We start from the raw sequence: 25,202 nt of genomic DNA on the forward strand, positions 1-25,202 counted from the left end.
GTCATTTTATTGCTTCATGGATGGTTACTCCGACTACAACCAAAATAACATAGCCTTGGAGGACCAAGATAAGATGATATTCACATGTTCGTATGGTACCTTTGCTTTTAGACGGATGCCATTTGGGCTATGCAATTCCTCGACTACCTTTCAACGGTGCATGATGTCGATTTTCTCGGACATGGTGGATGATTTCTTGGAGGTATTCATAGATGAATTCTCTGTAGTTGGTCATTCATTCGAACATTTCCTTGATAATCTTAGGCAAGTAGTTAAAAGATGCAAGGAGACCAACAATGTTACTACATGGTGGACGAAGGTATTGTTCTCGGACAAAAATCTCCAAGCAAGGTATTGAGGTTGATCGGGCAAAAATTGAAGTAATTTCCAAGCTTCATCCTCCCACTTCGATCAAAGGTGTTTGGAGTTTTTTGGGGAATGTCGGCTTCTATCAGCTATTTATCAAAGACTTTCCAAATATTGCAAGCCCCATGTGTAAGCTCCTTGAAAAGGATGCTAAATTTGTGTTTGGTGAGAAGTACCTCAAAGCTTTTGAGGAATTGAAAGCAAGGGTAACCACAACACCTATTATTGTCACACCCAATTGGTCTCTTCCCTTTGAACTTATGTGTGATGCTAGTGCTGTGGCTATTGTGGCAGTGCTTGGTCAAAGGCACAATAAGATTCTTCACCCTGTCTACTATGCAATCAAGACACTCATTGGCACACAAATGAATTACACTGTGACCAAGAAAGAACTGCTTTCCATTGTCTATGCTTTTGAAAGATTTCGGGCCTATTTGTTGGGATCCAAGGTGATAGTCTTCACCGATCATGTTGCTCTCTGATACCTTATGGCGAAGAAGGATGCTAAATCGAGATTGATTAGGTGGGTTCTTTAATTTGACTTTGAACTCAAAAATCGAAAAGGAATAGAAAATCAAGTTTTGGATCGCTTATCTAGGCTTGAAGAAGTAGGAGACCAAAGGAAGATCTTGAAATCAATGACGCCTTCCCAGATGAACAACTTTTAGCAATATCTAGCACTTCAACTCATTAGTATGCCGATATAGCTAACTTCTTGGTTCGTGGATTTATTGGAAGCTTATCAAAGAAAAGAATTCTTGAGGGATTGTAGGCATTACTATTGGGAGGAACCTTTTTTATTCTGGATATGTGCCGACAACATCATTCGGCATTGTGTTCCGGAAGATAAGGTGACGTCAATTCTCAAAGCATGTCATGAATCTCCATTTGGGGGCCACCACGATGGAAACCTTATAGGCGGTGAAAGTGCTTGATTGTGGCTACTATTGGCCATCGATCTATCAAGATGCAAATCTAATGATCATGGCTTGTGATAAGTGTCAAAAACAAGAGCCAATTTCTAGAAGGCATGAGATGCCTTTGAATTTTGTATTTGAGGTAGAGATCTTTGATGTGTCGGGGATCGATTTCATGGGTCCCTTTATGATCTCATACATCATGATGTATATCTTGGTAACGGTGGACTATGTCTCAAAATGGGTCAAAGCAGTTGCCTTGCCAAATAATGAGCCAAGGAGTGTAACCTCCTTCTTGAAGAAGAACATATTCACTTGGTTTGGAACCCCAAGGGTCATCCTTAGTGATGGTGGTTCTCACTTTTACAACAAAGCCTTTGCGGGGCTGCTCGAAAAATATGGAGTAAGAACAAGGTGGAAACCCCTTATCATCCTCAATCAAGTGGTCAAGTTGAAGTATCCAACCGAGAAATGATGAACATTCTAGCAAATATTGTTAGTGCAGACAAGACAGATTGGTCAAGAAAGCTAGATGACGCTTTATGGGCCTATCGGACTGCATTCAAAACACCCATTGGATCATCGCCTTATCGGTTGGTTTTTGGTAAGGATTGTCACTTGCCGGTGGAGCTAGAACACAAAGCCACTTAGGTTGAATCTAGATCACAAAGCCATGTAGGCATTTAAAAAGTTAAACCTTGATTGGTCCAAAGCTGCTAATCAAGGATGACACAATTCAATAAGATAGAGGAGTTTTTTCCAAGCCTATGAGAATGCAACCATGTATAAAGAAATGATGAAGTCTATTCATGATAAGAAGATCTTGAAGCGGCAATTCAAATTCGGCGACTTGGTCTTACTCTTCAACTCAAGATTGAGGTTCTTTCCGGGCAAACTCAAATCCAAATGGTCTGATCCATTCAAAGTTGTTAGTGTGTCTTCTTATGGCGCTATTAAATTAGAGTCCAAGGATGGGACTTGAACCTTCAAAGTAAATGGCCAAAGGGTGAAACACTACCTCGGAACCATAGGAGAAAGGCAACTGGTGGAACAATTCAAACTCAAGGATTGTCCTGTACCAACCTCCACAATTGACTAGCCTAAATGGGGTAACATTGTCGTGTCGTGACGTTAAATCAAGCGCTTCTTGGAAAGCAACCCATGTGTCATATGTTTCTATTAGATTTTATCCTTTTTAGGTTATTTGTTTTAGTTGAACTTTTTGACGTGTGTTTTGGAGCGCAGGGTATTCACAATGCATCTAAGTGGGATGAAGAAATGCAAGAAAATATTTTTGAGCTTCAACTGACTTTTTGCGACCAAAAATGCAACCGCAAAATTGGTTCACGGACCGCATATTGGTCGCAAACATAGTAAGACGTTCTTGAAAATGACTCACTCAAATATGTTGTGGGAGGTCAATTTTGCGGACCACATACCGCAGATGAGACCGTATATTGGCCACGCGCAACCCAGGTAATACTTCATCGCATAACGCTTCTGCGACCTCGAATGTGGTTATGCGATGGGAACCGTACCGACAAATGCACATGTATTACAACTTTATCCCTTTGTCACTTTCCTATTTTTGACCCCCAACTATAATTCCATATAAAAGAAAACAAAAGAAAAAGAAGACAATACAGAAGGTGAATACACTACTCGCCTTGCTCAGAGAATTCACTTCCACGATTGTTTGATCAAAAATTTCTCCGCTCTCCTCAACTGATCTGGTATGGAATTCTTTCCCTATTTTTTCTCCATTGATTTCGTACTTACTCACATCAATTTTTCATGTCCTCCATGATACCCGTTCTCTCTACCTTTTTCTGTATTTCATGTATTGGGTGATCATTGAGGGGGGATTGCTAGTAAAAATCAAAACCGTGGGGCTAGGGGATATGGTTACTGATTTGTGTCAGTGGTTGTCGTGATATTTGATAATGCACCATCGGAATTCTAGGGTTGAACTTGAAATTGATCAAATGATGCTTATTGTGTGTATATTTTGTGAAATTTTGTACTGCCTATGTAGTATAGTATAGAATTAATTTCCTATGGTTGCATGTGTGTCATATCTCAATGGAGAAGATGATTTCTGTGGCACCACATAACTTATTTGCGGTCCGCAGAATCATCGCATATCTGAGGCAAGTTGTATGCTTGTGGAATGTGGAATCTGCATTTGATTTTGCGATTGTAGAATTGATCTGTGGACAACAAATCCATCACGGACGTCAACAGGTGCAAGAGATTTTTGAAGTTAAAATTGCGTTCATTTTGCAGTTGCAGGTTAGTTTTGTGACCACTTTTGCAGTCACATAAGTTGTTGACCACAACACTGTACATTCAGCGGCATATTTCGCGGTTCGCAGATCTGTTATGCGATCTCATATCCTCTCGACAAAATATGTTTTCCTTTCATTTCTTTGCCATGTTCTATGAATGTTTTACCACATGCTCACTTTACGTATTTGGAAGGAATGGCATCAAAGAAAACCCAAGCATCTACAACACCCATCACAAGAGGAAAGAGGCGGGTTGAAGCTATAAGTCCAACATCACAACAGCCCCAACACAAAAAGCCTAGCACATATATCACTTCATATGAGCCCATCTCATAGTCTGAAGAGGAGGGGGCATAACTTGACCTAGTGCCACAAGTTGATCTCCGCACAGAAGCATGCAAAAAGAATGCTAAGGATACACTCAGGTTTAGTATCACCGAAAAATGGAATAAATACAAAGAGGCATTGGAAAAAAGAAATATCCTCGAAGAAAAGCAGCTAAGTGTGAATGAACTTAAATAACACTACCCGCATGTTCTGGACAACATCAAGAAGAGGGGGTAGGAGTTCTTCACTGACCCTCCGGGGGAATACAACAAGACACATTTTAGGGAGTTCTATGCTGCATATGACACTTCAATGACTAAGAATCAAGCGAGGCGCCGTATGTACTTGGCCTCCATCACAGTTAGAGGAGTTGCGGTATCTTGTGGCCCAAAATCGATAAATGAAATCTATTTCGGAACTTGGGAACTAGGCATGAAAGAATATGATGCAAAGATGGCAAATAAGGAAGATGAGTGTGCTTGGGTAGCGTCTGTTATAGTTAAGGGAACTCCAGCCTGAATCGAACCGGGCCGAAAGATTCACAAGAGGGATCTCACCCAAGAAAGCCAATATTGGTTATGTTTTATCTGTTCTCGCATACAATCAACGAGAAATGAGACCGGCATCCATCTAGAAAAGGCGATCCTTATTGCTTCAATCATGCCGGGTTTTAGAATTGATTGGGGAAGCTCATATTCCCTGACATTGGGGTCCGGGCAAACTAGAGGGAAACTTCGCTTCCCTTTTCATAACTCATCAATGCTTTGTGTGCAGACGCAAAGGTTCCCCTACTTCCCAAATATGACCGCATGGTAGACGTCACTCAATACATTAACATCACTAGGTACAACACTGCTTTAGAGAATGTGCCCGCAGAGAAACCAGAGCTACCAATAATCCTCCCACCGGCCTCATCCACTTCAGCAGCACCTGCCACCTCTTCAAAACCAACCACTTCTTCAGCACCTGCCACCTCCATATCCACTCCCAGGTCGGCCACTGCTACACCACCTGTTTTATTGCCTTCCATCTCCAAGCTTGGAATGTTGGCACAACACGCTAATGCTAAAGTAGACAAGCTTGCAAAAGACCTTCCACTGCTCATCCGGCAAGCATTGGCACCACTCCAAGCCTCAGTGAGTAATATCCAAAAGAAACATCTATCATATGAAGATTGACTCCAAAACATTGAAGCTCTCCTTGATAAGGTTGAGCAAGGTGGAGACGGGGACGTACCTAAACTCAAAAATGATATTGCCGAGCTCAAGTTGGAGATGCATAATATGCAATCTCGATAGGTAAATTTTGTAAGGGTCAAACGGTCGAACGAACCATGCCAATGTAGATTACTCAAGCCCTAATGGCAAACATGTAAGCATGTAAATCTATTGAAACAAGTATTTTTTCTTGCCAGATATTTCATGCCTTAGAGAAATTTTTACTTTACAATGCGTGCTTGTGATCTATTGTCGAAACTGGCTTAAGGGTTTGTCACAACTAAAAGTTTGAACAATTGACCCCGCACTCGGGGACTGCCATCCAAACAATTGACATGATCGAATTACTAGAACCTCAAGATCGTAAGACCTTAAAAAGGCAACCTTCGATTTTATAGGCCACGGCCACCCCACTCGGGGACTAATACTTCGAACAAGTTTGAAGTATAATAGGGGAACAAGCCCAAAAGACGAATACCAAGTTAACACGATTCGGAGACGTCCGATTTCCGTTATAAAACAGGCCTTCGAATATTTTCATAAACCGGTTAAAAAGGCTACCCTCGGCTGAATTACTAAGGGTCTCGATAATATTGACCCTCGAAACCCTAATGGGTACAAAGTCATTTTTTATGCTAAGGCATTATGAAACAAAGGGTCTCAATAATATCGACCCTTGAAAACCCTAATGGGTACGGAACCGTTTGAACTCTCGAACAAATCCCTTATTTCATGCTAAGTCACAACAAATTTTATATGATTAAACAATAAACGTTCAAGCCGAAAAGGGGGAGAAAGCCATTCTTTTTACTATGGCCGTATCGGCCTAATTCAAGAGCCTAAAAGGCCATTTTATTTTTGAGTTCGAGAAATCATCCTCACTCAATTAAAATCTAAGGGTCACCCTACTCTGAGCTCGAGCATGTACTCACTCGATTATAAAAACTACACTAGTCCGGCTGCGATCAAATTGCCTAATCCTCGAACTTATGAATAAAATTTTCATAAGGCATGAATGAAACAAAATTTTCACAAGGCAGAAAATGAAATAAAGACAAGTCGGAAAGGAAAGAGATCTCTATATATATATATATATATATATATATATATATATATATATATATATATATATATATATATATATATATATATATATGTATGTATGAGAATATTTACAAGGTCCGATCAGGATCCTACATAAAAGATCAAAAGTGAAAAATCCTAAGGTTCCTAATTTTCTCCGGGGGCAGCTTCTTCTCCATCGAGGTTCCCACCCCCCCCCCCCCCGCTCTCGGACCCGCTCTTGCTCTCGGTGTCATCATCATCAACGAAGGAGGCCAGCGCTCCAGCATCAGTTTCACGCTCTCTAACCTTTATTATCTCGTCGGTAAGATCGAAACCTAGAGCGTTGATCTCCTCGAGGGTTTCCCTCCGAGATTGGCATTTGGCGAGTTCAGTAATCCAATATGCTCGAGTTTGAGTGGTCTCGGCTGCCTCTTTTTCTTGGACTTGAGCGGCTTCAGCATCGGCCCGGTAAACGGCCACGATCGCATTTGCCTCGACTTTTGCATTTTCGGCTTCAGATTTGGCCTTTGAGAGTTCGGAAGCCAACCGAGCCTCGAGCTCCTCTATTTTCTTTGCCTGAGCCGAGCTCTTCTACTTCATGCCTTGAAGCTGACTTTCGACCGATGACAATTGGGCTTGAGCAGTCTCTTTTTCTGCAGCAAAGCGGTCCATACCTTATTTCCACCCCAAGGACTCTACCTTTATCATGTTGACCTCCTCGCGAAACTGCTCGATCCTCTCTACCTTCTGTTGTAACTGTGAGATTGAAATGTTAGCCACCTTTCCCGAATCGAGCCCATGAGCTTTTAAGATTTTCATTACCTTTTCGATCAGGTCGGTCTGATCTTGGTGAGCCTTAGCCAACTCGGCTCGGAGGTCCTTGATCTCCTTTTCTTTTTGCCCAATGAGAAGTTTAAGGGAATTTCTCTCCTCCGTGAGCCCTCGAAGGTCGGCCTCACATCGACTCATCTCAAATCAAGACGGAGAAATGGCTTCCTGATGAAGCGTTGAGGCCTACGCAAAAAGAAGAAAAGAAGTTAGATAGGAAGAGAAAAATGAACACAAGGATAATACCAACAAGGGAAGCTAAGGCTTACTCGATTCAGAACTTGCTGCACTTCGTTTAAAAGGCTCGATGACTCGCCCGAGTCCTTCCTCAATACCTCCAAGTCGCTCAGGCCGGTAGCATCTTTGACCCTAGTAAAGTAATTACGGAAGGGGTCCTCCCTTACGTGGGCTCCATCGATGGAGAGGGTCTTCAAGGCCCAAGCCTCTTAAATCATCTCCTCAGAAAACGAGGGGAGCAGCGGGGAGTCTCTAATTTCTATTGCCCTAAGTGGATCACTTGGGGTGTTCTCTCCATCTCAAGGGGCCTTGAGATCAGCCCCTACAGCCGTACCTATTGTTGGCTCATTATGGTGGGAGGCATCTTCAATCCTCAATGACTCGGGGACTTCGCCCAAGTCTCTTCCCGAGACCCCCTCATCTCGAGATGGAGTCTCTGCAGCCTTCACCAATTCAGTGGCCTTTGGGGCCTAAATGCTCATTTTCGCTCAGGCCACCAACCCGAAGTCATCTTCTTCCTCTTCCTTCCTTAAACGCCGAACAGAGTCTTCGGTCAGAAGGATGATGTTCTTCTTCGGCTTACGAGAAACCTTCTTCTTAGGTTCTGGATCCTTGGAGGTTGAGGTCTTTTTCCTCTTTTTGTCCTTCGCCGGTTTAGGTGCCGGGATTGATGTCCCCTCCTCACCAAATAAGGGCCTCATGACAACATCTTTGACAAGGCCTGTATGAAAGGAAATTAAGTAATAAATGCTTTAACAAAATCATCAAAGACGTAGAAAAGGCGATTACCATGAGTTTTGGCCTCCCATCGGCCCTTTGAAAAATCGCGCCATGAGCGCTCGGCATACGAAGAGGTCGAGGCCAGGTCCCGAACCCAGCTCTTAAGGTTAGGAATTACACCGGGCATCCAATTGACTGCTACATCATGGAAAAGGATATCGATGAGAAGAAGCAAAGGAGCAAAACAATAAATAAGAGCTAATAGTGGGATTGTACTTACGCGTCATATTCCATTTCTCAGGAAATGGCATCTTCTCGGTCGGGATTAGGTCGGAAGTCCTCACTCGAATGAACCGGCCCATCCAACAACGATCGTTGTCCTCGTCTATGCTCGAGAACAGCACTTTGGTAGCCCGGCATTGGAGTTTTCATTAACCCGCCCCGATAGAGGCGGGGGATGTACAACCTGATGAGGTGGTCGAAGGTGAAAGGCATCCCCTCGACTTTACTCACGAAGAATCGGAGCAGAATAATAATTCGCCAAAAAGAAGGATGGACTTGGCCTAGGGTTATTTGATATTGATGGCAAAAATCAACGACGACGGAGTCGAGGGGGCCCAGCATGAAAGGGTAAGTGTAAACACTTAGAAACCCTTCCACATAGGTGGTGATATCCTCTTCGGGGGTCGGGATCACCACCTCTTTGCCCTCCCAGTTGCAGTCTTTCTTTACCTGCTTAAGGTATCCCTCAGTTATCGAGCATATATACCTCGACACTGGCTCACATCGACTGGGAATCGACGAGGCTTTATCGGTCTTGAAGTCGGAAGTCAGGACGCACCCTACGGGAACACAATCCTCAAGGCACGGCTCCACCGTTGTTTTGTCGCCGGCTGGCCTCGATGAAGAAGCATTTTCCTTTTAAGGAACAGTTTTTGACGTTTTCGCCATTTGGATTTGAAGTCAAAAATAGATGGAGATGATAAGATTTGGTGTTCTAAGAAGAGGTTAGCAGTGAAAATTGTATATTTGCAGATGAAGAACTTAGAATATGTAAAAAGCTTTGGAGATTGGAAATCTTAAAGTAAAAGTTCGAAATGGTAAAGAGAGGAGCTATTTATAGATTTCACAATGACGATTCAAAATTAGCGGTGGCCGACCATCGACTAACGCGCATTTAATGACTTGATAACTGTACAGACGGGACGTTTCGATCACTTCCTTCGCTTACGGCACGAGATGATGTCATGACAGGTCGAGGTAGAAAAATCGAAGGCTCAATTTGTTTCTTGTCATTACACTACAAAAAACGAGGGGACTATATGTATACGGTTAAAACCGAGCCCACCCGATTTTACTATTTGACCGAGACCGGGAGATTACATCGAAGGACGACCTCATAATGGAATAGACTAAATCACGAGGACAAGGTACCGAATTCAGAACTGAGATACCTATCGAGATCGAGGCTAGGATCGATCTCAGCCAAATGAGACAGACATCGAGCAAGATCGAATGTAGCATAATAGCAGAAAGGCAAGATATCTGTGACTGGTCGAGGATCACGGCGTTAATCTTGGTGACTAGTCGAGGATCACGACGTAAATTTTGGAATAGACCAAATCAGAAATGGTTAATTAGCTAGTCATGGGATTTCCTTCTGTAATTAGAATTATACCATAAGTGGAATTCCTCTATTATATAAAGAGGGGGTCCTAATCATTTGCAAGACATTGTCAATAGATACAAAAAGTAATATAATTCTCTTTCTCATTTATTCTATTGTTCATCAGCTTGTTATACTTTAATTATTCTGGCATCAACCATTTCGAGGGTATCCAAACTCGAGGGCTGAGTTCCATTCTAACACCGATTTGCTTTACTTTATAGTTCATTTCTGTTATTAATCCTCATATTTATCAATTGGTATTAAGTGAAATCACGGGTTCTTAGAGCCACATTATAAGTTTAATTGTTATCCAATTTTAAGGGTAAACAATCATATAACGTCTAGCATGAGGAAAATGCATCTTTATGCCTACATGCCAAGTATGCATGTCAAATGAATGATTTCACGATGATATCCCCAGGTACTCACACCCTCAACATACTCAAGATGTCTGTCTCAAATGCCCACTTCATACCACACACACATTCACTCAGCACTTTACGGGAGCCTGGCTCATAAGCCCCTCACCAAAGCACATATATATACCACTATGCATGCACCAACTGCAGGTATGTTAGACTCGGAGGGGCGGATCCTACCCAAGTGCTAATCAAAAGCCAATATAGCCTGCTATGGCGTGCAGCTCGATCCATGCAACCCGATCCAGAAGAAGAAGAAGCCAGTAAGCCTGATGCGGCATGCAGCCCGATCCACAACAACACTCTCAACACGGTTCTAAGGCCCACCTCAGTCATCAACCTCTCTAAGTCTTAAGGGCTCACAATCTCATACCACTCAGCCCAACAACTCCACATATGGATAATCAATGATAACATACGATGTAATAATGAATGACGAACAGAGATTGAGATATGATATGCAAATGAAGAACCATGACTGAGTGTATAATTACATTTAAATCAGATAACTCAAAACAACATAAATAGCCTCATTAGGTCTTAATCGAATAAGCACATTGTCTAAACCTGATTTCTAACATGAATCACAGCTCAAATAATCAAACAAGTAGGGGAAACATGCATATAACAGGATATGGTAACAAAACAAGTCTGGTACTAGTCTAAAAGTCAATTTGAATCATGATTACACTGTGCACGCCCACACGCCCGTCACCTAGTATATGTGTCACCTCACAAATAACATGGTACACAGGGATAATTACCCTCAATTCCAAGTTTAGAAATAATACTTACCTCGAACAAGCTAAAACGAATACCGAACAAGTCAAACAATACTCTAGAAATGCTATCCCATGTGTATCAACCTCCAAACGGCTCGAAACTAACCAAAAGCAACTCAAAAACCATCAATAATGCCAAAGGAAACCACCCCAAACAATAAAGGTCGAATCTTTAATCAAATACTCAAAGTCAACCAAACATTCAAACCCGGGCCGAACCTCGGAACCCGACAAAACTCACAAATTGTGATAACCCATTCAATTACAAGTCCATCCATACTAATTTCACTCAAATCTGACTCTGAATCGATGTTCAAAACTCAATTATTCACTTTAGAAAAATTTAGACAAAAACTCTCAATTTCTCTTTTGAAATCATCAATCAAATGCCAAAAACGAAGATAGAATCACAGATTATAATCAAACCCAAGTACAAAATACTTACCCAATTCTTATGGTGAAAATCGCCTTCAAAATAGCTTAAATTCGAGCTCCCTGACACAAAATATGAAAAAATAACTCAAAGGTCTGAAATAGAGTACTTATATGCGCTGCCCAGTGGTACTCTACGCGATCGCGGTAGTGCCTTCACGATCGCGAAGCAAAACTGTCTAGCTTCAAAAATCCCTGCGCGAATACGACACTGAAACAGTGAATGCGAATACCATCAGATCACCAATCATCGCGAACATGACCTTACACATGCAAATACGTTGCACAACTCATGCCTGCCACACACTTCTACGCGAATGAGTAACCCACTCCACGAATGCGATGCACGAATATCTCCGGCCTAATTTCCTTATACACCAACGCGATAGCTCCATCGCGAATTGGAAGATCAACTAGCTCCATGAACAAAATACACATCGTGATCGCGATTGATCTCTCGCAATCGTGAAGCACAACGAAAACACGAGAAAACTAGCACTATATGCAACTCTGAAAAGATCATAAATCAATCTGAAACACACCCGAGCCCCTCGGGATCCCATTCGAACATACCAGCAAGTCCCATAACATAACACAGACTTACTCGAGGCCTCAAATCACACGTAACAATATCAAAACCATGAATCGCACCTCAATTCAAACTTAATGAACATTTCCAAATTCAAAACTAGCGGCGAATAAGCCTAAACACCTCGGAATGACCTCAAATTTTGCACACAAGTCATAGATGACATAGCGGACCTACTCCAACTCCCGAAACCAAAATTCGAATCTGATATCAACAAAGTCAAACTCCCGGTCAAACCTATAAATTTTCCAAACCTTCAAATTGCCAACTTTCGCCAATTCGCGTCAATACCTTCTAGAAATATCCAAATAGAAATTCGGGCATATGCCCAAATCCAAAATCACCATTTGTACATAATGGAACCATCAAAACTCTGATCCAAGGTCAAATAGATAAAAGTCAAACTTGATCAACTCTTCTAACTTATAGCTTCTAAAATAAAAATTATTCTTTCAAATAAACTTCGAATCACCGGAAAACGAAAACTGATGATATGCACAAGTCATAATATATTATATGAATCTATTCATGACCTCAAACACCCGAACAGAATACGAACCCTCAAAATGACTGGTGGGGTCGTTACACACTTAGATTGATCCTTGATTGGATCATGTTATGCGGTGTAATTGGGGAGGATCCATCACTTGAAGTATCATCATCTTCCTTCACAGAAGAGTTCTTGGATCCGGAGAGGTTATGCATAGCTAGATTTTTCTTAATCTTTTCAGCAACATCGCTTCCTCCTTCAGGTGAATTTGTAGAGGATCTTGCTCCTTTTGAGGATGAAGATCTGAAAATAGGGTTCATGCAGACGATACTCAGAGTGCTTTTTTTTCCTAAAGAGCTTGATTTGCTCCTTGTAACTGGCTCAAAACTTTCAAAGGTAAAATCAAGGAGGCTTTCTACATCAGTATAGAACTTGGAATTAGTTGCCTTAGTGGAAGTTGATCAGGAGTTAATTTTATTTGAAGCCATTTCGATGTTATTATACTTTAGTGATTGAGAAGTTGAAATGAGAGGTAGAGATTATCCCACTGGGCATGCCAGAATTCGTAGACGATAAATTTGCACCAAAAAAATAATCGAGACCGAAAAATATTGTAACAATTATAGTACTTTATTTCAAATAATATGAGCATTACAATCTATATGAATCCTCTAATTTTTCTTTCCAACGGTAAATAAAATATATTCAAGGGCCTTTGTAATGACCCGCCTGGTCGTTTTGAGTATTTTAGCCTCGTTCCCCTATTTATTGCCTCCTCTATGTTATATTGTGATTATGTGACTTGCCGGGGTGGTTGGTTTGGTTTCGGGTGAGTTTCGGAGTGAATTGGGACACTTAGTCTCAAAGTTGGAAGCTTAAGTTGAAAGAGTTGACCGGATTTTGACTTTTGTGTAGATGACTCTGGAATAGAGTTTGGATGGTCCAATAGCTTCGTATGATAATTTTGAACTTAGGCGTATGTCCGGATATTGATTTGGAGGTCTGCTGGTCGTTTTGGCTTGAATTAGCGAAAGTTGGAATGTTGAAGGTTTGGAAGGTTGAGAAGTTTGACCAATAGTTGAATCTATTGATATCGTGTCTGGATTTTGATTTTGGAAGTTGGAATAGGTTTGTTATATCATTTATGACTTGTGCACAAAATTTGAGGTAATTCGGAGTTGGTTTGATATGATTCGGCATTAGTTTTAGAAGTTGAAAGTTCATAAGTTTATTAGGCTTGAATCGATGTGCGATTCATGGTTTTAGTGTTGTTTGATATGATTTGGGGATTCAAACGAGTTCGCATTGTGTTATAGGACTTGATTGTATGTTCGGGCGGGGTCCCGGGGTGCCCCAGGTGTATTTTGGACTGAGTTCAGACCGTGTGTTCATGTGTTGGAATTGCTGGTTTCAGAGCTTCTAGTTTCCTTCTTCGTGATCGCAAAGAATAGGTCGCGGTCGCGTAGGGTCTTTTCTGGCAGGAAGGAATTGGCGACGTTCATGGAAGTTTGGGTGATTGTGCATCACGAATGTGTGTGAGGGACCGCATTCACGTAAAATGAAGGAGGGGTTGTGTGATGGCACACATTATTCATCATGTTCGTGTGGAGAAGTCTGCGATCACGAAGCATATGGATGTTTTGCCATCGCGTTTGTGTCGGTAGTCACGCAATTGCGTAGGGGCTTTTGTGAGCTGGTGGAGTTTGTTCTCCGCGATCACGAGTGCTTTTCCGCGATCGCGTGGAGTAATCACTGGGCAGCAAATATTAAAATTCCAAATCAAGGGTTAGAGTATTATTTTCATATTTTGAGTTGTAGAGCTCGGTTTTAGAGGATTTTGGAGTGAATTGTCATGTCTTGGATCGGGGTAAGTGTATTTGACTCGGATTTATTAATTAACCATGATTCTATCTTAGTGTTATCATTTATTTAGTGAATTAAAGTGTGGGTGATTTTTGTAAAACTTCCTAAAGTGAAAATTGAGGATTTGAAAATCGATTTGAAGTCGGAATTGGATAATTTTGGTGTGGTTGGACTCGCATTGAATGGGTGTTCGGATTTTGTAAGTTTGGTCAAGTTCTGAGACACGGGCCCGGGTTGAATTTTTGATTTTCTTTAATGATTACAACTTTATTATCCGGAATAGTTTCCCCTGGTTTGTATTTATGGTATAAAGTTATTTCGGTTAGATTCGAGCCATCCGAAATTAGATATTCACGGAAAAAGGCCTACTAGCGGATTGGGTTGGATTGTTTAAGGTAAGTATCTAGCCTAACTTTGTGTGGAGGAAACACCCCTTAGGATTGGAGTTGTAGTGGTATTTGTGTTATGTGAAAGCCATGTACGCAAGGTGACGAGTGGGTACACGGGCTATATGTGGCAATTGACTGGTTTAGGCTATTTAGACTCTTTTCATGTCTTTAATCGAATTGTCATAACATGTTATATCTTCCATTGTTAATCTACCCTTACATATGTTAATCTATTCTTACACGCTTTATTTGACATTGTTAGCACTTGCTCCATCTCTTACTTGTTATTTTCCCTTACATGCTTAGTTGAAGTTGTTGTTTCCTTATTGCCTTGTTAATTATTTAATTGTTGAGTTACCTTACTTGAAGTTGTTATTTCTTGGAATATCTTCTTGTTGAGTTTTAGGTGTTAAAGTTGCAAAAGTCGTTATCACATTGAGGCGAAGTTGTTATGTTGTTGATATATCTTTCATGTTGAGCCTTTCACTTTTATTCTGTTATTGTTGAGATTCTTGTGCACATTGTGGTTGAGCCATGGGCTATTTGTTGTGGAAATATTGGTATTGTTGATTCTTCTGACAAAGTGTGGCATATGGGCACTTGTGATGCGACATGTTATTGTGTTGTGATATTGATGCGCATGCGGCGGTATAAGGATATGGGTTAATGTGCATGCGGTAGCATAAGGTGGGATTAATATGCGTGTTCTAGTAAGTGAATTTCTTAAAGCCACGCGGCGACAAAAGGTTGGCTAAAGTGCATGTAGCTATTTCGGGAAAAATATTTTCAAAACTATCTACATGTAAGGCTCACGCGGTGGTCTAAGGAAAGATTGTGATTGTGATTCTAAAATGAGATTACGAGGCGGTACCTCGATTCTGATTCTTGTTTTTATCTCTCATTTACCTCACTTGTATTTGTCCATATTGTTTTATTGATGTTCTTATTATGTGTTCCTTCTTGGTTTCCTTTATTGCTTTAAATTCAGTTGTAGCTTAGTTAAGGCGAAGTTGTTATGCTTTATTGCTTCATTTTCCTCGTTTTCATTATTAGACTATACTATACTTACTCAGTTTCTTTTCTTATCCTAGTAGGTGTCTTGACCTGGCCTGGTCACTACTCTATCGAGGTTAGGCCCGATACTTACTTGGTACCTTTATGGTGTACTCATACTACACTTCTGCATATTTTTTGTACAGATCCAGGTAGCTCGACCTAGGCTAGGCACCATATTCAGTTCGGAGACTTCAAGGCATACCTGCCCGGCGTTCGCAGGACTTGGAGTCACCCTCTGTCCTTGTTTTTCTACTGCTTACTCTTTATTTAGACAGTGATGTATTAGGGATGTTACAGTATATTCGTGTAGAGCTAATGACTCAGTCTCACCATATTTTGGGAGTTATTGTCAGCGGTATTGTTGAGTTCTATTATGATAGCTATATGTTTTAGATTTGAAGTTTTATTATTATTTTCGCTATTTCTCCATGCATGTTAAGCTTACCTACTCTTAGAGACTAGGTGCCATCACGACATCCTCAGGTGGGTAAATTGGGATCACGACAAGTTGGTATCATAGTTCTAGGTTCATAGGTGTTACGAGTCATAAGCAGGTTTAGTAGAGTCTTGCGGATCAGTACGGAGATGTTTGTACTTATCTTCGAGAGGTTAAAGAACTGTTAGGAAAATTCCACTTCTTTCATTCATTATCATGTGTATTGGTTGACTTCAAAATCTAAATCTCTGACTTTCTATTCTCTCACATATGGTGAGGACATGCACTGTTGGATCCAACGATCAGACATCCGCGCCCCCTACTAGAGCCGCGAGAGGTCGGGTCTAGGGCAGAGGCCGAGGAGGGGCACGTGGTGCAGCTAGAGCACCTACCTGAGCTGCGACAGAGGAGCCACCAGTAGCTCCAGTTGGGGGGCAGACACCTGAGGCGCCTGTTGCCACCCTTGCACTTCAAGAGACCCTCGCACAGCTCTTGATCATTTCAGTACTCTAGCTTAGGCAGGGTTGATTCCACTTGCACCAGCCACATCGCACGCTGGGGGAGGAGCTTAAACTCCTGCGACCCGTACTTCAGAGCAGTGGGTCAATGTTGATCTGGTCCCAGAGGTTATGCCAGCACAACCTGTTGCTCCGGTTCAGCTCGAGGATAGGGTTGTGGCATCTGAGCAGGAGCAACTTAGACTTGAGAGGTTCAAAAAGTACCATCCTCCTACTTTCAGCGGCCTAGCTACAGAGGATGCACAGGGTTTTCTAGAGAAGTGCCACCATATTCTCTACACCATGGGTATTGTGGAGATAAGCAACAGCATATCAGTGGTGGCGGGCTTACGAGGAGAGTACCAGCTGATGCAGCTTCACTCACACAAACTCAGTTTTCAGAGATGTTCTTGAGAGATTTTGTTCCCCAGAGCCTTCAGGATGTATCGCGCACAGAGTTTGAGCAGCTGTGCCAGGGTACTATGACAGTGTCAGAGTATGCTATCAAATTCAGCAAGTTGTCCACACATGCACCTGCCTTGGTTTCTACAGTCAGAGAGTGAGTATGCCGATTCATCAAAGGGCTCAAGTATGGTATTAGATTTAGCATAGCCCGAGAACTGGAGATAGATACACCATATCAGTAGGTGGCAGAGATCGTGCATAGATCGGAGGGCATGCGGGGCTATGAGAGAGAACACTGGGAGGCCAAAAGATCTTGAGGTACTGGAGGATTTAATGGTGGCCATGCTGAAGTTACAACCAGTCATGGTAGGGGCTATATGAGCCGTCCAGTTCATTCAGCACTTCCAGCTTCTAGTGGTGCTCCGGTTGCTTCCAGGTCTCAGGTTGCCCATCATGCACTGCCACTGTTTAGTGCACCTCATGTATGGGGTGCTTTCAGCGATTAGTCTAGCCGACTAGGCCAGGGCCAGTTTCAGTACCCACGCCCACCGAGAGATTACTTTGAGTGTGGTGATACCCGACATATGGTGAGGTACTGCCCCTGACTCAGGAGGGGTGCGCCTCCACGGGCTACATAGGCTCCACCAATTCCACAGGGTCCAAAGACTTCTCAGGCTATGGTTGATGCTCTAGTTGCAGCTCCACCTGCAGAACCAGCTAGGGGTGGGGTCATGCGGGTAGGGGTCACCCTAGAGGGGGAGTCCAGGCTAGATTCTATGCTTTTTCGGGTAGGACGTAGGCAGTCGCATCAGACACAGTCATCATAGGTATTATTCCACTTTGTCATAGAGATGCATCAGTCTTATTTGATCTAGGCTCCACTTACTCATATGTGTCATCTTACTTTGCTCCATATTTGGATATACCTCATGATTCTTTGAGTTCTCTTGTATATTTTCCATGCCTGTGGCAGATTCTATTGTTGTGGACCTTGTGTATCGGTCGTATTTAGTTGTTATTAGTGGTTTTGAGACCAGAGTGGATCTATTGTTACTCGTTATGGTAAACTTTGATGTTATCTTAGCCATGGATTGGTTGTCGCCCTATCATGTTATTCTGGATTGTCACGCCAAGACTGTGACACTGGCTATGCCAGGTTTACCGCGGTTAGAGTGGCAAGGTACACTGGATTATGTTCCTAGAAGAGTTGTGTCCTTCCTTAAGGAACATCAGATGGTTGAGAAGGGGTGTGATGCATATCTAACCTTTGTGAGAGATGTCAGTATTAATACTTTTATCGTTAAGACAGTTCTGGTAGTGAGAGACTTCCCAGATGTATTTCCATCAGATCATCCGGGCATGTCGTCTGATAGAGATGATTTTTGTATTGACTTATTATTGGTCACTCAGCCCATTTTTATTCCACCATATTGTATGCCACCGGCGGAGTTAAATGAGTAGTTGCAAGAGTTTCTTGATAAGGGTTTCATTCGGCCCAGCGTGTCACCTTGGGGTGCTCCGGTTCTATTTGTGAAGAAGAAGGATGGTTCTATGCGAATGTGTATTGATTATCGGCAGTTGAACAAGCTTACAGTTAAGCACAAGGACCCGTTGCTGTGCATTGATGACTTATTTGATCAGTTACAGGGTTCTATACTATTCTCAAAGATTGATTTGCGGTCAGGGTATCATCAATTGAAGATTTGGGATTCGGATATCCCAAAGACTGCCTTTATGACTAGGTATGGTCACTACGCGTTCCTTATGATGTCATTTGGGCTGACCAATGCCCTAACAACATTTATGTACCTAATGAACAGTGTATTCCAGACAAAACTTGATTCATTCGTTATCGTGTTTATTGATGACATCTTGGTGTACTCCCGTAGCCTGGAGGATCACGAGCAGCATTTGAGTATTGTGCTTCAGACCTTGAGAGAAAAGAAGTTGTATGCAAAATTCTCAAAGTGTGAATTCTGGCTTGATTTTGTGGCGTTTTTGGGTCATGTGGTGTCAACTGAGGAGATTAAGGTAGATCTGAAGATGATTGAAGCAGTTCAGAGTTGGTCCAGACCGTCTTCCACTACTGAGATTCAGATTTTCCTTGGTTTGGCCGAGTATTATCACCGATTTGTAGCGGGTTTCTCATCCATTGTTGCACATATGACCAGATTGACCTAGAAGGGTGCTCCTTTCAAATGGTCTGAGGAGTGTGAGGCGAGCTTTCAAAAGCTCAAGACTTCTTTGACTACAGCCCCACTATTGGTGTTGCCTACGGATTTGGGGTCTTACATTGTGTATTGTGATGTGTCCCATGTTGGACTTGGTGCGGTATTGATGCAACACGGTAGGGTGATTGCCTACGCATCCCGGCAGATAAAGGTTAATGAGAAGAATTATCCGGTGCACGACTTGGAATTGGCAGATATTATTCATGCATTGAAGATTTGGAGGCATTATTTATAATGTCCCATGCAAGGTCTATCCCGACCACTAGAGTCTACAGCATCTGTTCAAGCAGAAGGATCTTAACTTGCGGCAGCGGAGATGGTTAGAGTTGCTTAAAGACTATGATTTCACTATTCTAAATCACCTCGGGAAGGCCAACGTGGTGGCTGATACCTTGAGTTGAAAGGCGGAAAGTATGGGTAATTTGGCATATCTACCGGCAGCAGAGAGGCCACTAGCCCTTGATGTTCAGGCCTTGGCCAATCAGTTTGTTAGATTGGATGTTTCGGAGCCTAGTCAAGTTCTTGCTTGTGTGATTTCTTAGTCTTCTTTATATGAGCGCATCAGAGAGAGTCAGTATGAAGACCCCTATTTTCTTGTCCTTAAGGACACGGTGCATCATGACGATGCCAAGGAGGTTTCTATCGGATATGACGGGATCTGGCGGATGTAGGGCTAGTTATGCGTGCCCAATGTAGATGGGCTACGTGAGTTGATCCTTTAGGAGACCCACAGTTCGCGGTACTCCATTCATACGAGTGTCGCTAAGATGTATCAGGATTTGAGGTAGCACTATTGGTGGAGGAGAATGAAGAAAGATATAGTGGAGTATGTGGCTCAGTTCCTAAATTATCAGCAAGTGAAGTATGAGCATCGGAGGCCGGGGAGTCTGCTTCAGAGACTTGAAATTCCCGAGTGGAAAAGGGAGCTTGTTACCATGGACTTTGTTGTTGGGCTCCCACGGACTCAGAAGAAATTTGACGTTGTATGGGTGATTATGGATAGGTTGACTAAGTCGGCTCATTTCATTCTAGTGGTGACTACCTATTCTTCAGAGCAGCTGGCTCAGATCTATATCTGCGAGATTGTTCGACTTAATGGCATGCTGGTATCCATTATCTCTGACTGGGGCACACAGTTTACATCGCAATTCTGGAGAGTTATGTAGAGTGATCTAGGTGCACATGTTGAGTTGAGTATAGAATTTCATCCACGGACAGACGGGTAGTCCGAGCACACCATTCAGATATTAGAGGATATGCTTCGTGCCTGTGTTAAGGATTTCAGGGGTTCTTGGGATCAGTTTTTCCTCTTGCAGAGTTTGCCTACAACAACAACTACTAATCGAGTATTCAGATGTCTCGTTATGAGGCCCTATATGGGAGGAGGTGTCGTTCTCTAGTTGGTTAAATTGAGACGGATTACGAACATATTTGGTTCGAGATGCTTTAGAGAAAGTGTAAGGCCCCATAAAATTTCACCTAGAACCCGGGGTTTCGTGATGCCAAAGCGGACTTATGTGTTGATGATTGTAGAGATTCTTCACCTAGTGCAGACTTTTTGGGTTGAACACTGCATTGGGGAGTTGAAGAAAATTTTTGGCAGAGTAGGGCATTTCTGCGGGTCCACTATGCGACCGCAGAATCATTCTGCGGGCCGCAGATCGGCCGCATAGTGCAACAGAAAAATAACCAATTTTGGAGGGTCGTTTTGCGGTCCAATATGCGACCGCATAATGCTTTTGATGGTCGCACAATCCATCGCAGATTCAGCATGAAGATTTTCGGAGGGGATTTCTACGGCGCATTATGCACCGCAGAACTCGTCTGCGGACCGCATACCTGACCCGAATAGCCCAGTTCTTTACATCACTTCTGCAGCCCATTTTTCGGACCGCATATCCATTCTGAGGTCCACTCTGCGACCGCAGATCTGTGTTTGTATGGTCCATTTTCTGGTTTTTATAACCCGACACTATTTCGATATATAGACGTTAAGGGCCATTTGTAAAGAAAAAATCTGATATTTTGAGAGTAAGGAAGTTCTCTAGAGTGAGAGGGGGTTCCTAACTAATTGTTCATCAATTCTTTCTCAAGGCTTGGAGAATTAATAAGGAAAACTCACTGGGTCTTCATCCTAGAGGTAAGATTCTACTCCCTAGCCCTAAATTTCGGGATTTAACTGAAAATAGGTAACGAGGAAAGCAATTCTTGGGCGTGGGAGTTGTTCATTATGAATGCATGTACTATCAAGGTTTGTGAGAATATTGTTGATCTCAATTGGGTAGACTTTGGGTAGTGGGATGAAGGAATCCACCATAGGAGGACCTTGAAACCTTAATGCACACCTAGTGCTTGATAAAAATGCTCAAATGAGTTGAAACCATGATCTCTTTCCTAATTTATGTTCAATTTTGTTATATTTCCAAATAGATAAAAGGGGCTAAGATTTCTGAATCATTGTAGTAATTTAAGGAAGCTCAAGGCGAGGTATGTTGGCTAAAGTTCTCTCTTAGAATTGAATCCCACAATGTTCTTGTAAGCCCCGAGTTGATCATTATAAATTTGACTATTCTGAATACTTTTATCTTATTCTGTTATCCTTCAGGAATGTGATCTAAGTATGGGTTGTGTGTTAATGCTATGGCTTCAAGACGTGATTCTAATGAAAGCTATCATGTTGAATTGTGTAAGAAATCTCATTGTGCCTAAGACCCTTATTTGCTCACATGTGTACTTAAAGTCTTGAATAGAAATGGCTTGTTGTTGATAATCCTTGATGGTGTTTGAAAGCAAAAGAAGTGAGCATGAGATATGAAACACGGCCAACGTATCGAGAATTATATTACAATAGAGTCCACTAGTGCCAATGAAATGAAGAGAAGTGTAAAAGACATTGAAATGAGATGTAAATTCTTTTAATAATAAATTCCTTGGGAGTATCGTTTAGTCATCGAGGAAGGGTAGGTTAAAATGACCTAACCCCGAAACTACATGTGTCGGTGTAGGAGTGAGTGAGGGGTAAAATCCGCACGTGAGGTGGTGAGAGTTTTCCCCAAATATGGGATGAGATTGATGTGTTGAGATAATTCCCCTTAAATGGAATGAGATGATTGCTAGCGGAATATGAGGTGATGTCGGCCCACACGACATTGTGGTGAGATGGCTTAGCCGATCGGGCTGAGATCAGATGACATGCTGCACATATGGTGGTATTGTGAGTGGACGTCTCTGGGTGAGACGGCTTAGCCGATCGGGCTGAGATCAGACTTAGTGCTAAAAGCACGGTGGTGTATCGGTACTAAAGATCTCCCAACTTAAAATATTGAAACTTGCTTGAAATTTATTCTTCTCCTAACTTGGTACTTTAATATTGATGAGGCCCTCATTGATTTCATATTTCTTTATCATTGTACTGTTACTCGTTCTATTGATGGGGTGTTTAGTTTTCATACTAGTACTATTCCATATGTACTAATGCCTCTTTTACTGTGCGCGCTGCATCAATGCAGGTGGTTCTACAGCGGGCGGCATTGAGCAGTGATAGCAGTACACCCTCTCCTCAACTGACTTGGTGAGCCCCACTTCATTTTGGGGTCCTTTATCTTTTGTCCTTTGTACATAACATTTTGAGGTACAGCCGGCGCCTTATTGTCGGCGCTGTCATAACATTCTTTGGTTTCTGTTAGAGGCTTCGTAGACATGGTGTGGGTTGTATATTGGTGTTGGGAAAGTCAAAATAAAAAGGTTGTATTTGTATCACATGTTCCTCTTCAAATTTATAAATATATTTTGAGATTTATAAATGGAGTAACCAATGGTAATGAAATGGTGTTGTTCGCGTGACCTTCTTATTGTCAAATTAATGAAATGTATCTTCTCTTTATTCTTGGGTGAGTTGGGTAGATGGCATTGTGCACGCTTGCTCGACCGGGGTATCTCGGTTGAGCACCAGTCGCGCTCCCCAAGGTTGGGGCGTGACAGAAAGGCAAATTGATCCAGGATCAGCTTCGTACAACACAGTCTAGGCAGAAGAGTTATGCTGATCAGAAGGTTTGTAATTTAGCATTTATGGTGGGAGGGCGGGTTTTACTCCGGGTTTCACCCATGAAGGGTGTGATGAGGTTCGGGAAGAAGGGCAATTTGAGCCCTAGGTATATTGGTCCTTTTGAGATCCTCCAAAGAGTGGGGGAGGTGGCCTACAAGCTTGCATTGCCACCTAGCTTATCTGTTGTTCACCTGGTGTTCCATATTTCCATGATCTGGAAGTATCACGATGATCCGTACCATGTTTTAGATTTCATCTCAGTCCAATTGGAAAAGGATTTGACTTATGTAGATGAGCTGATGGCCATCTTGGACAAGCAGGTCCGAATGTTGAGGTCAAAGAACATTGCTTCAGTGAAGATTCAGTGGAGGGGTCAACCAGTCGAGGAGGCGACTTGGGAGACTGAGGATGATATGTTTTGCCACTATCCTCATCTTTTCATCACTTCAGGTGTGTCTCTATACTCGTTTGAGGTCGAACGTATGTTTTAAGATAGGGAGGATGTAATGACCCGTCCGGTCGTTTTGAATATTTTAGCCTTGTTCCCCTATTTATTACCTCATCTATGTTATATTGTGGTTATGTGACTTGTCGGAGTGGTTGCTTTGGTTTTGGATGAGTTTCAAAGTGAATTGGGACACCTAGTGTTGACGGCCAATTTTGACCCTCCCTTTCTAAGTTAATTTATTTACACTTAATAATTTGCAATGAATATTTTGAAAATATTTTCAATCAATAATACCTATTTTCACAAAATTAATTAAGTACTAGTAGTTCTGAAATTAATAATTTTGGATTAGTATTACGGTAATTATAATTAAATACATCATGCTTACTATTTTAAGATTATTAAAATAACTTCCATATACATAAGCTTTATAATTAAATTAATGAATTACTCCTTAATTTCTAATTGATTAGATTATTATGTTAATAATTCGGAATTAGTGTTAAAATTTAGGAAATGAGGTATTTTATAAATAATTAATTACAATAATTAGTAGTATATTTGATAATTATAATTATTACTATGTGTTATTGAAAATAATTAAGTTTATTTAAATTAATTTCAAAAGGGTTAAAAGCCAAAGGGCTATGATTGCAATTCTTCAATTAAACACAAATTGATCATTTTTTAAATTAACTCTAGCCCAATACACAAGCCCATATCCGGAAATGACCCAGTCCAAACACCCCTCAAACCCACCTTGGCAATCCTTGCATTGCCATTACACCAAACAGAGCCTGCCACGTCACCCGCCTCCCACAATCACAAAATAAACACAACTAATATGAGTCGTCCGCTTCTTAGATCAACGGCCCACGATTTTTGGCTGCATTTCTCTTTAATTTAAAATGCCCAGAGACTTAATCCTAACCGTTGGATCACAAGGATCCAACGGCCACCAAAATTTCCCATAAAAATTGCTAAATCCCTAAAATATCAGGACCATAGATCTGAGAGATCAACGGCCCAGATCTAATCTCCTAAGCTTAACCTGGAGACAACCACCCCTATCTTCCAAACCCTAATCATTTCCCCCACAAGCTCGGCCGCTTCCCTTTTCCCTTTCTCTCCCTTTTCTCTCAATCTCACAGGCTCAAATCAATCAAAGACCTTGCACAAATTTGTGCAAGGTCATGAATCCATAAAGAAATCATCCCTCATGTCTCCTATGTCCGCGATTCTCGCTGAACCTTTCCCGTTTCACCGATAAAATTCAAAATCCCCCAAATCCGAACCCTAGACCAAAGAATGAAACTTTAAATCTCTTGATTTCTCTTATGCTCCATCAAATCAGAGCATGAATAAGGATTGTCAGAAGCTTCATCATGTTATTCGATGTCCAGAGGTCAAACGCAGTAACCTCTGGACATTGGAGGTCTTAGCCGACAAAATGTTTTCATCAACGGTCATTCCTGATCTTCACACA

General features: G+C 41.9%; 2 protein-coding genes across 2 annotated transcripts; both read left to right on the forward strand.

The window, feature by feature from the left end:
• Window positions 1-1,350: 1,350 nt before the first annotated feature.
• LOC138892493 (uncharacterized) lies at window positions 1,351-1,758 on the forward strand. Its single transcript, XM_070176211.1, has one exon. It carries the CDS (start codon window positions 1,351-1,353, stop codon window positions 1,756-1,758), a length of 408 nt encoding a protein of 135 aa, XP_070032312.1.
• A 15,611-nt stretch (window positions 1,759-17,369) lies between these two features.
• On the forward strand, window positions 17,370-18,453 carry LOC138892494 (uncharacterized). Its single transcript, XM_070176213.1, has 2 exons — window positions 17,370-17,481; window positions 17,966-18,453. Exons 1-2 carry the CDS (start codon window positions 17,370-17,372, stop codon window positions 18,451-18,453), a joined length of 600 nt encoding a protein of 199 aa, XP_070032314.1.
• The last annotated feature ends 6,749 nt before the right edge of the window (window positions 18,454-25,202 follow it).

The sequence above is a fragment of the Nicotiana tomentosiformis genome, chromosome 5, assembly GCF_000390325.3.
Source record: "Nicotiana tomentosiformis chromosome 5, ASM39032v3, whole genome shotgun sequence".
In the NCBI taxonomy this organism is placed as follows: domain Eukaryota; kingdom Viridiplantae; phylum Streptophyta; class Magnoliopsida; order Solanales; family Solanaceae; genus Nicotiana; species Nicotiana tomentosiformis.

What these genes read in the sequence shown, in the direction of transcription:
- LOC138892493 (XM_070176211.1), top strand. Translation starts at nt 1,351, where the DNA reads ATGGCTTGTGATAAGTGTCAAAAACAAGAGCCAATTTCTAGAAGGCAT.
- LOC138892494 (XM_070176213.1), top strand. Translation starts at nt 17,370, where the DNA reads ATGAGCCGTCCAGTTCATTCAGCACTTCCAGCTTCTAGTGGTGCTCCG. An exon ending in TAGTGCACCTCATGTATGGG is followed by an intron (nt 17,482 to 17,965) that starts GTGCTTTCAGCG and finishes TGCCTGTGGCAG; the next exon opens with ATTCTATTGTTGTGGACCTT.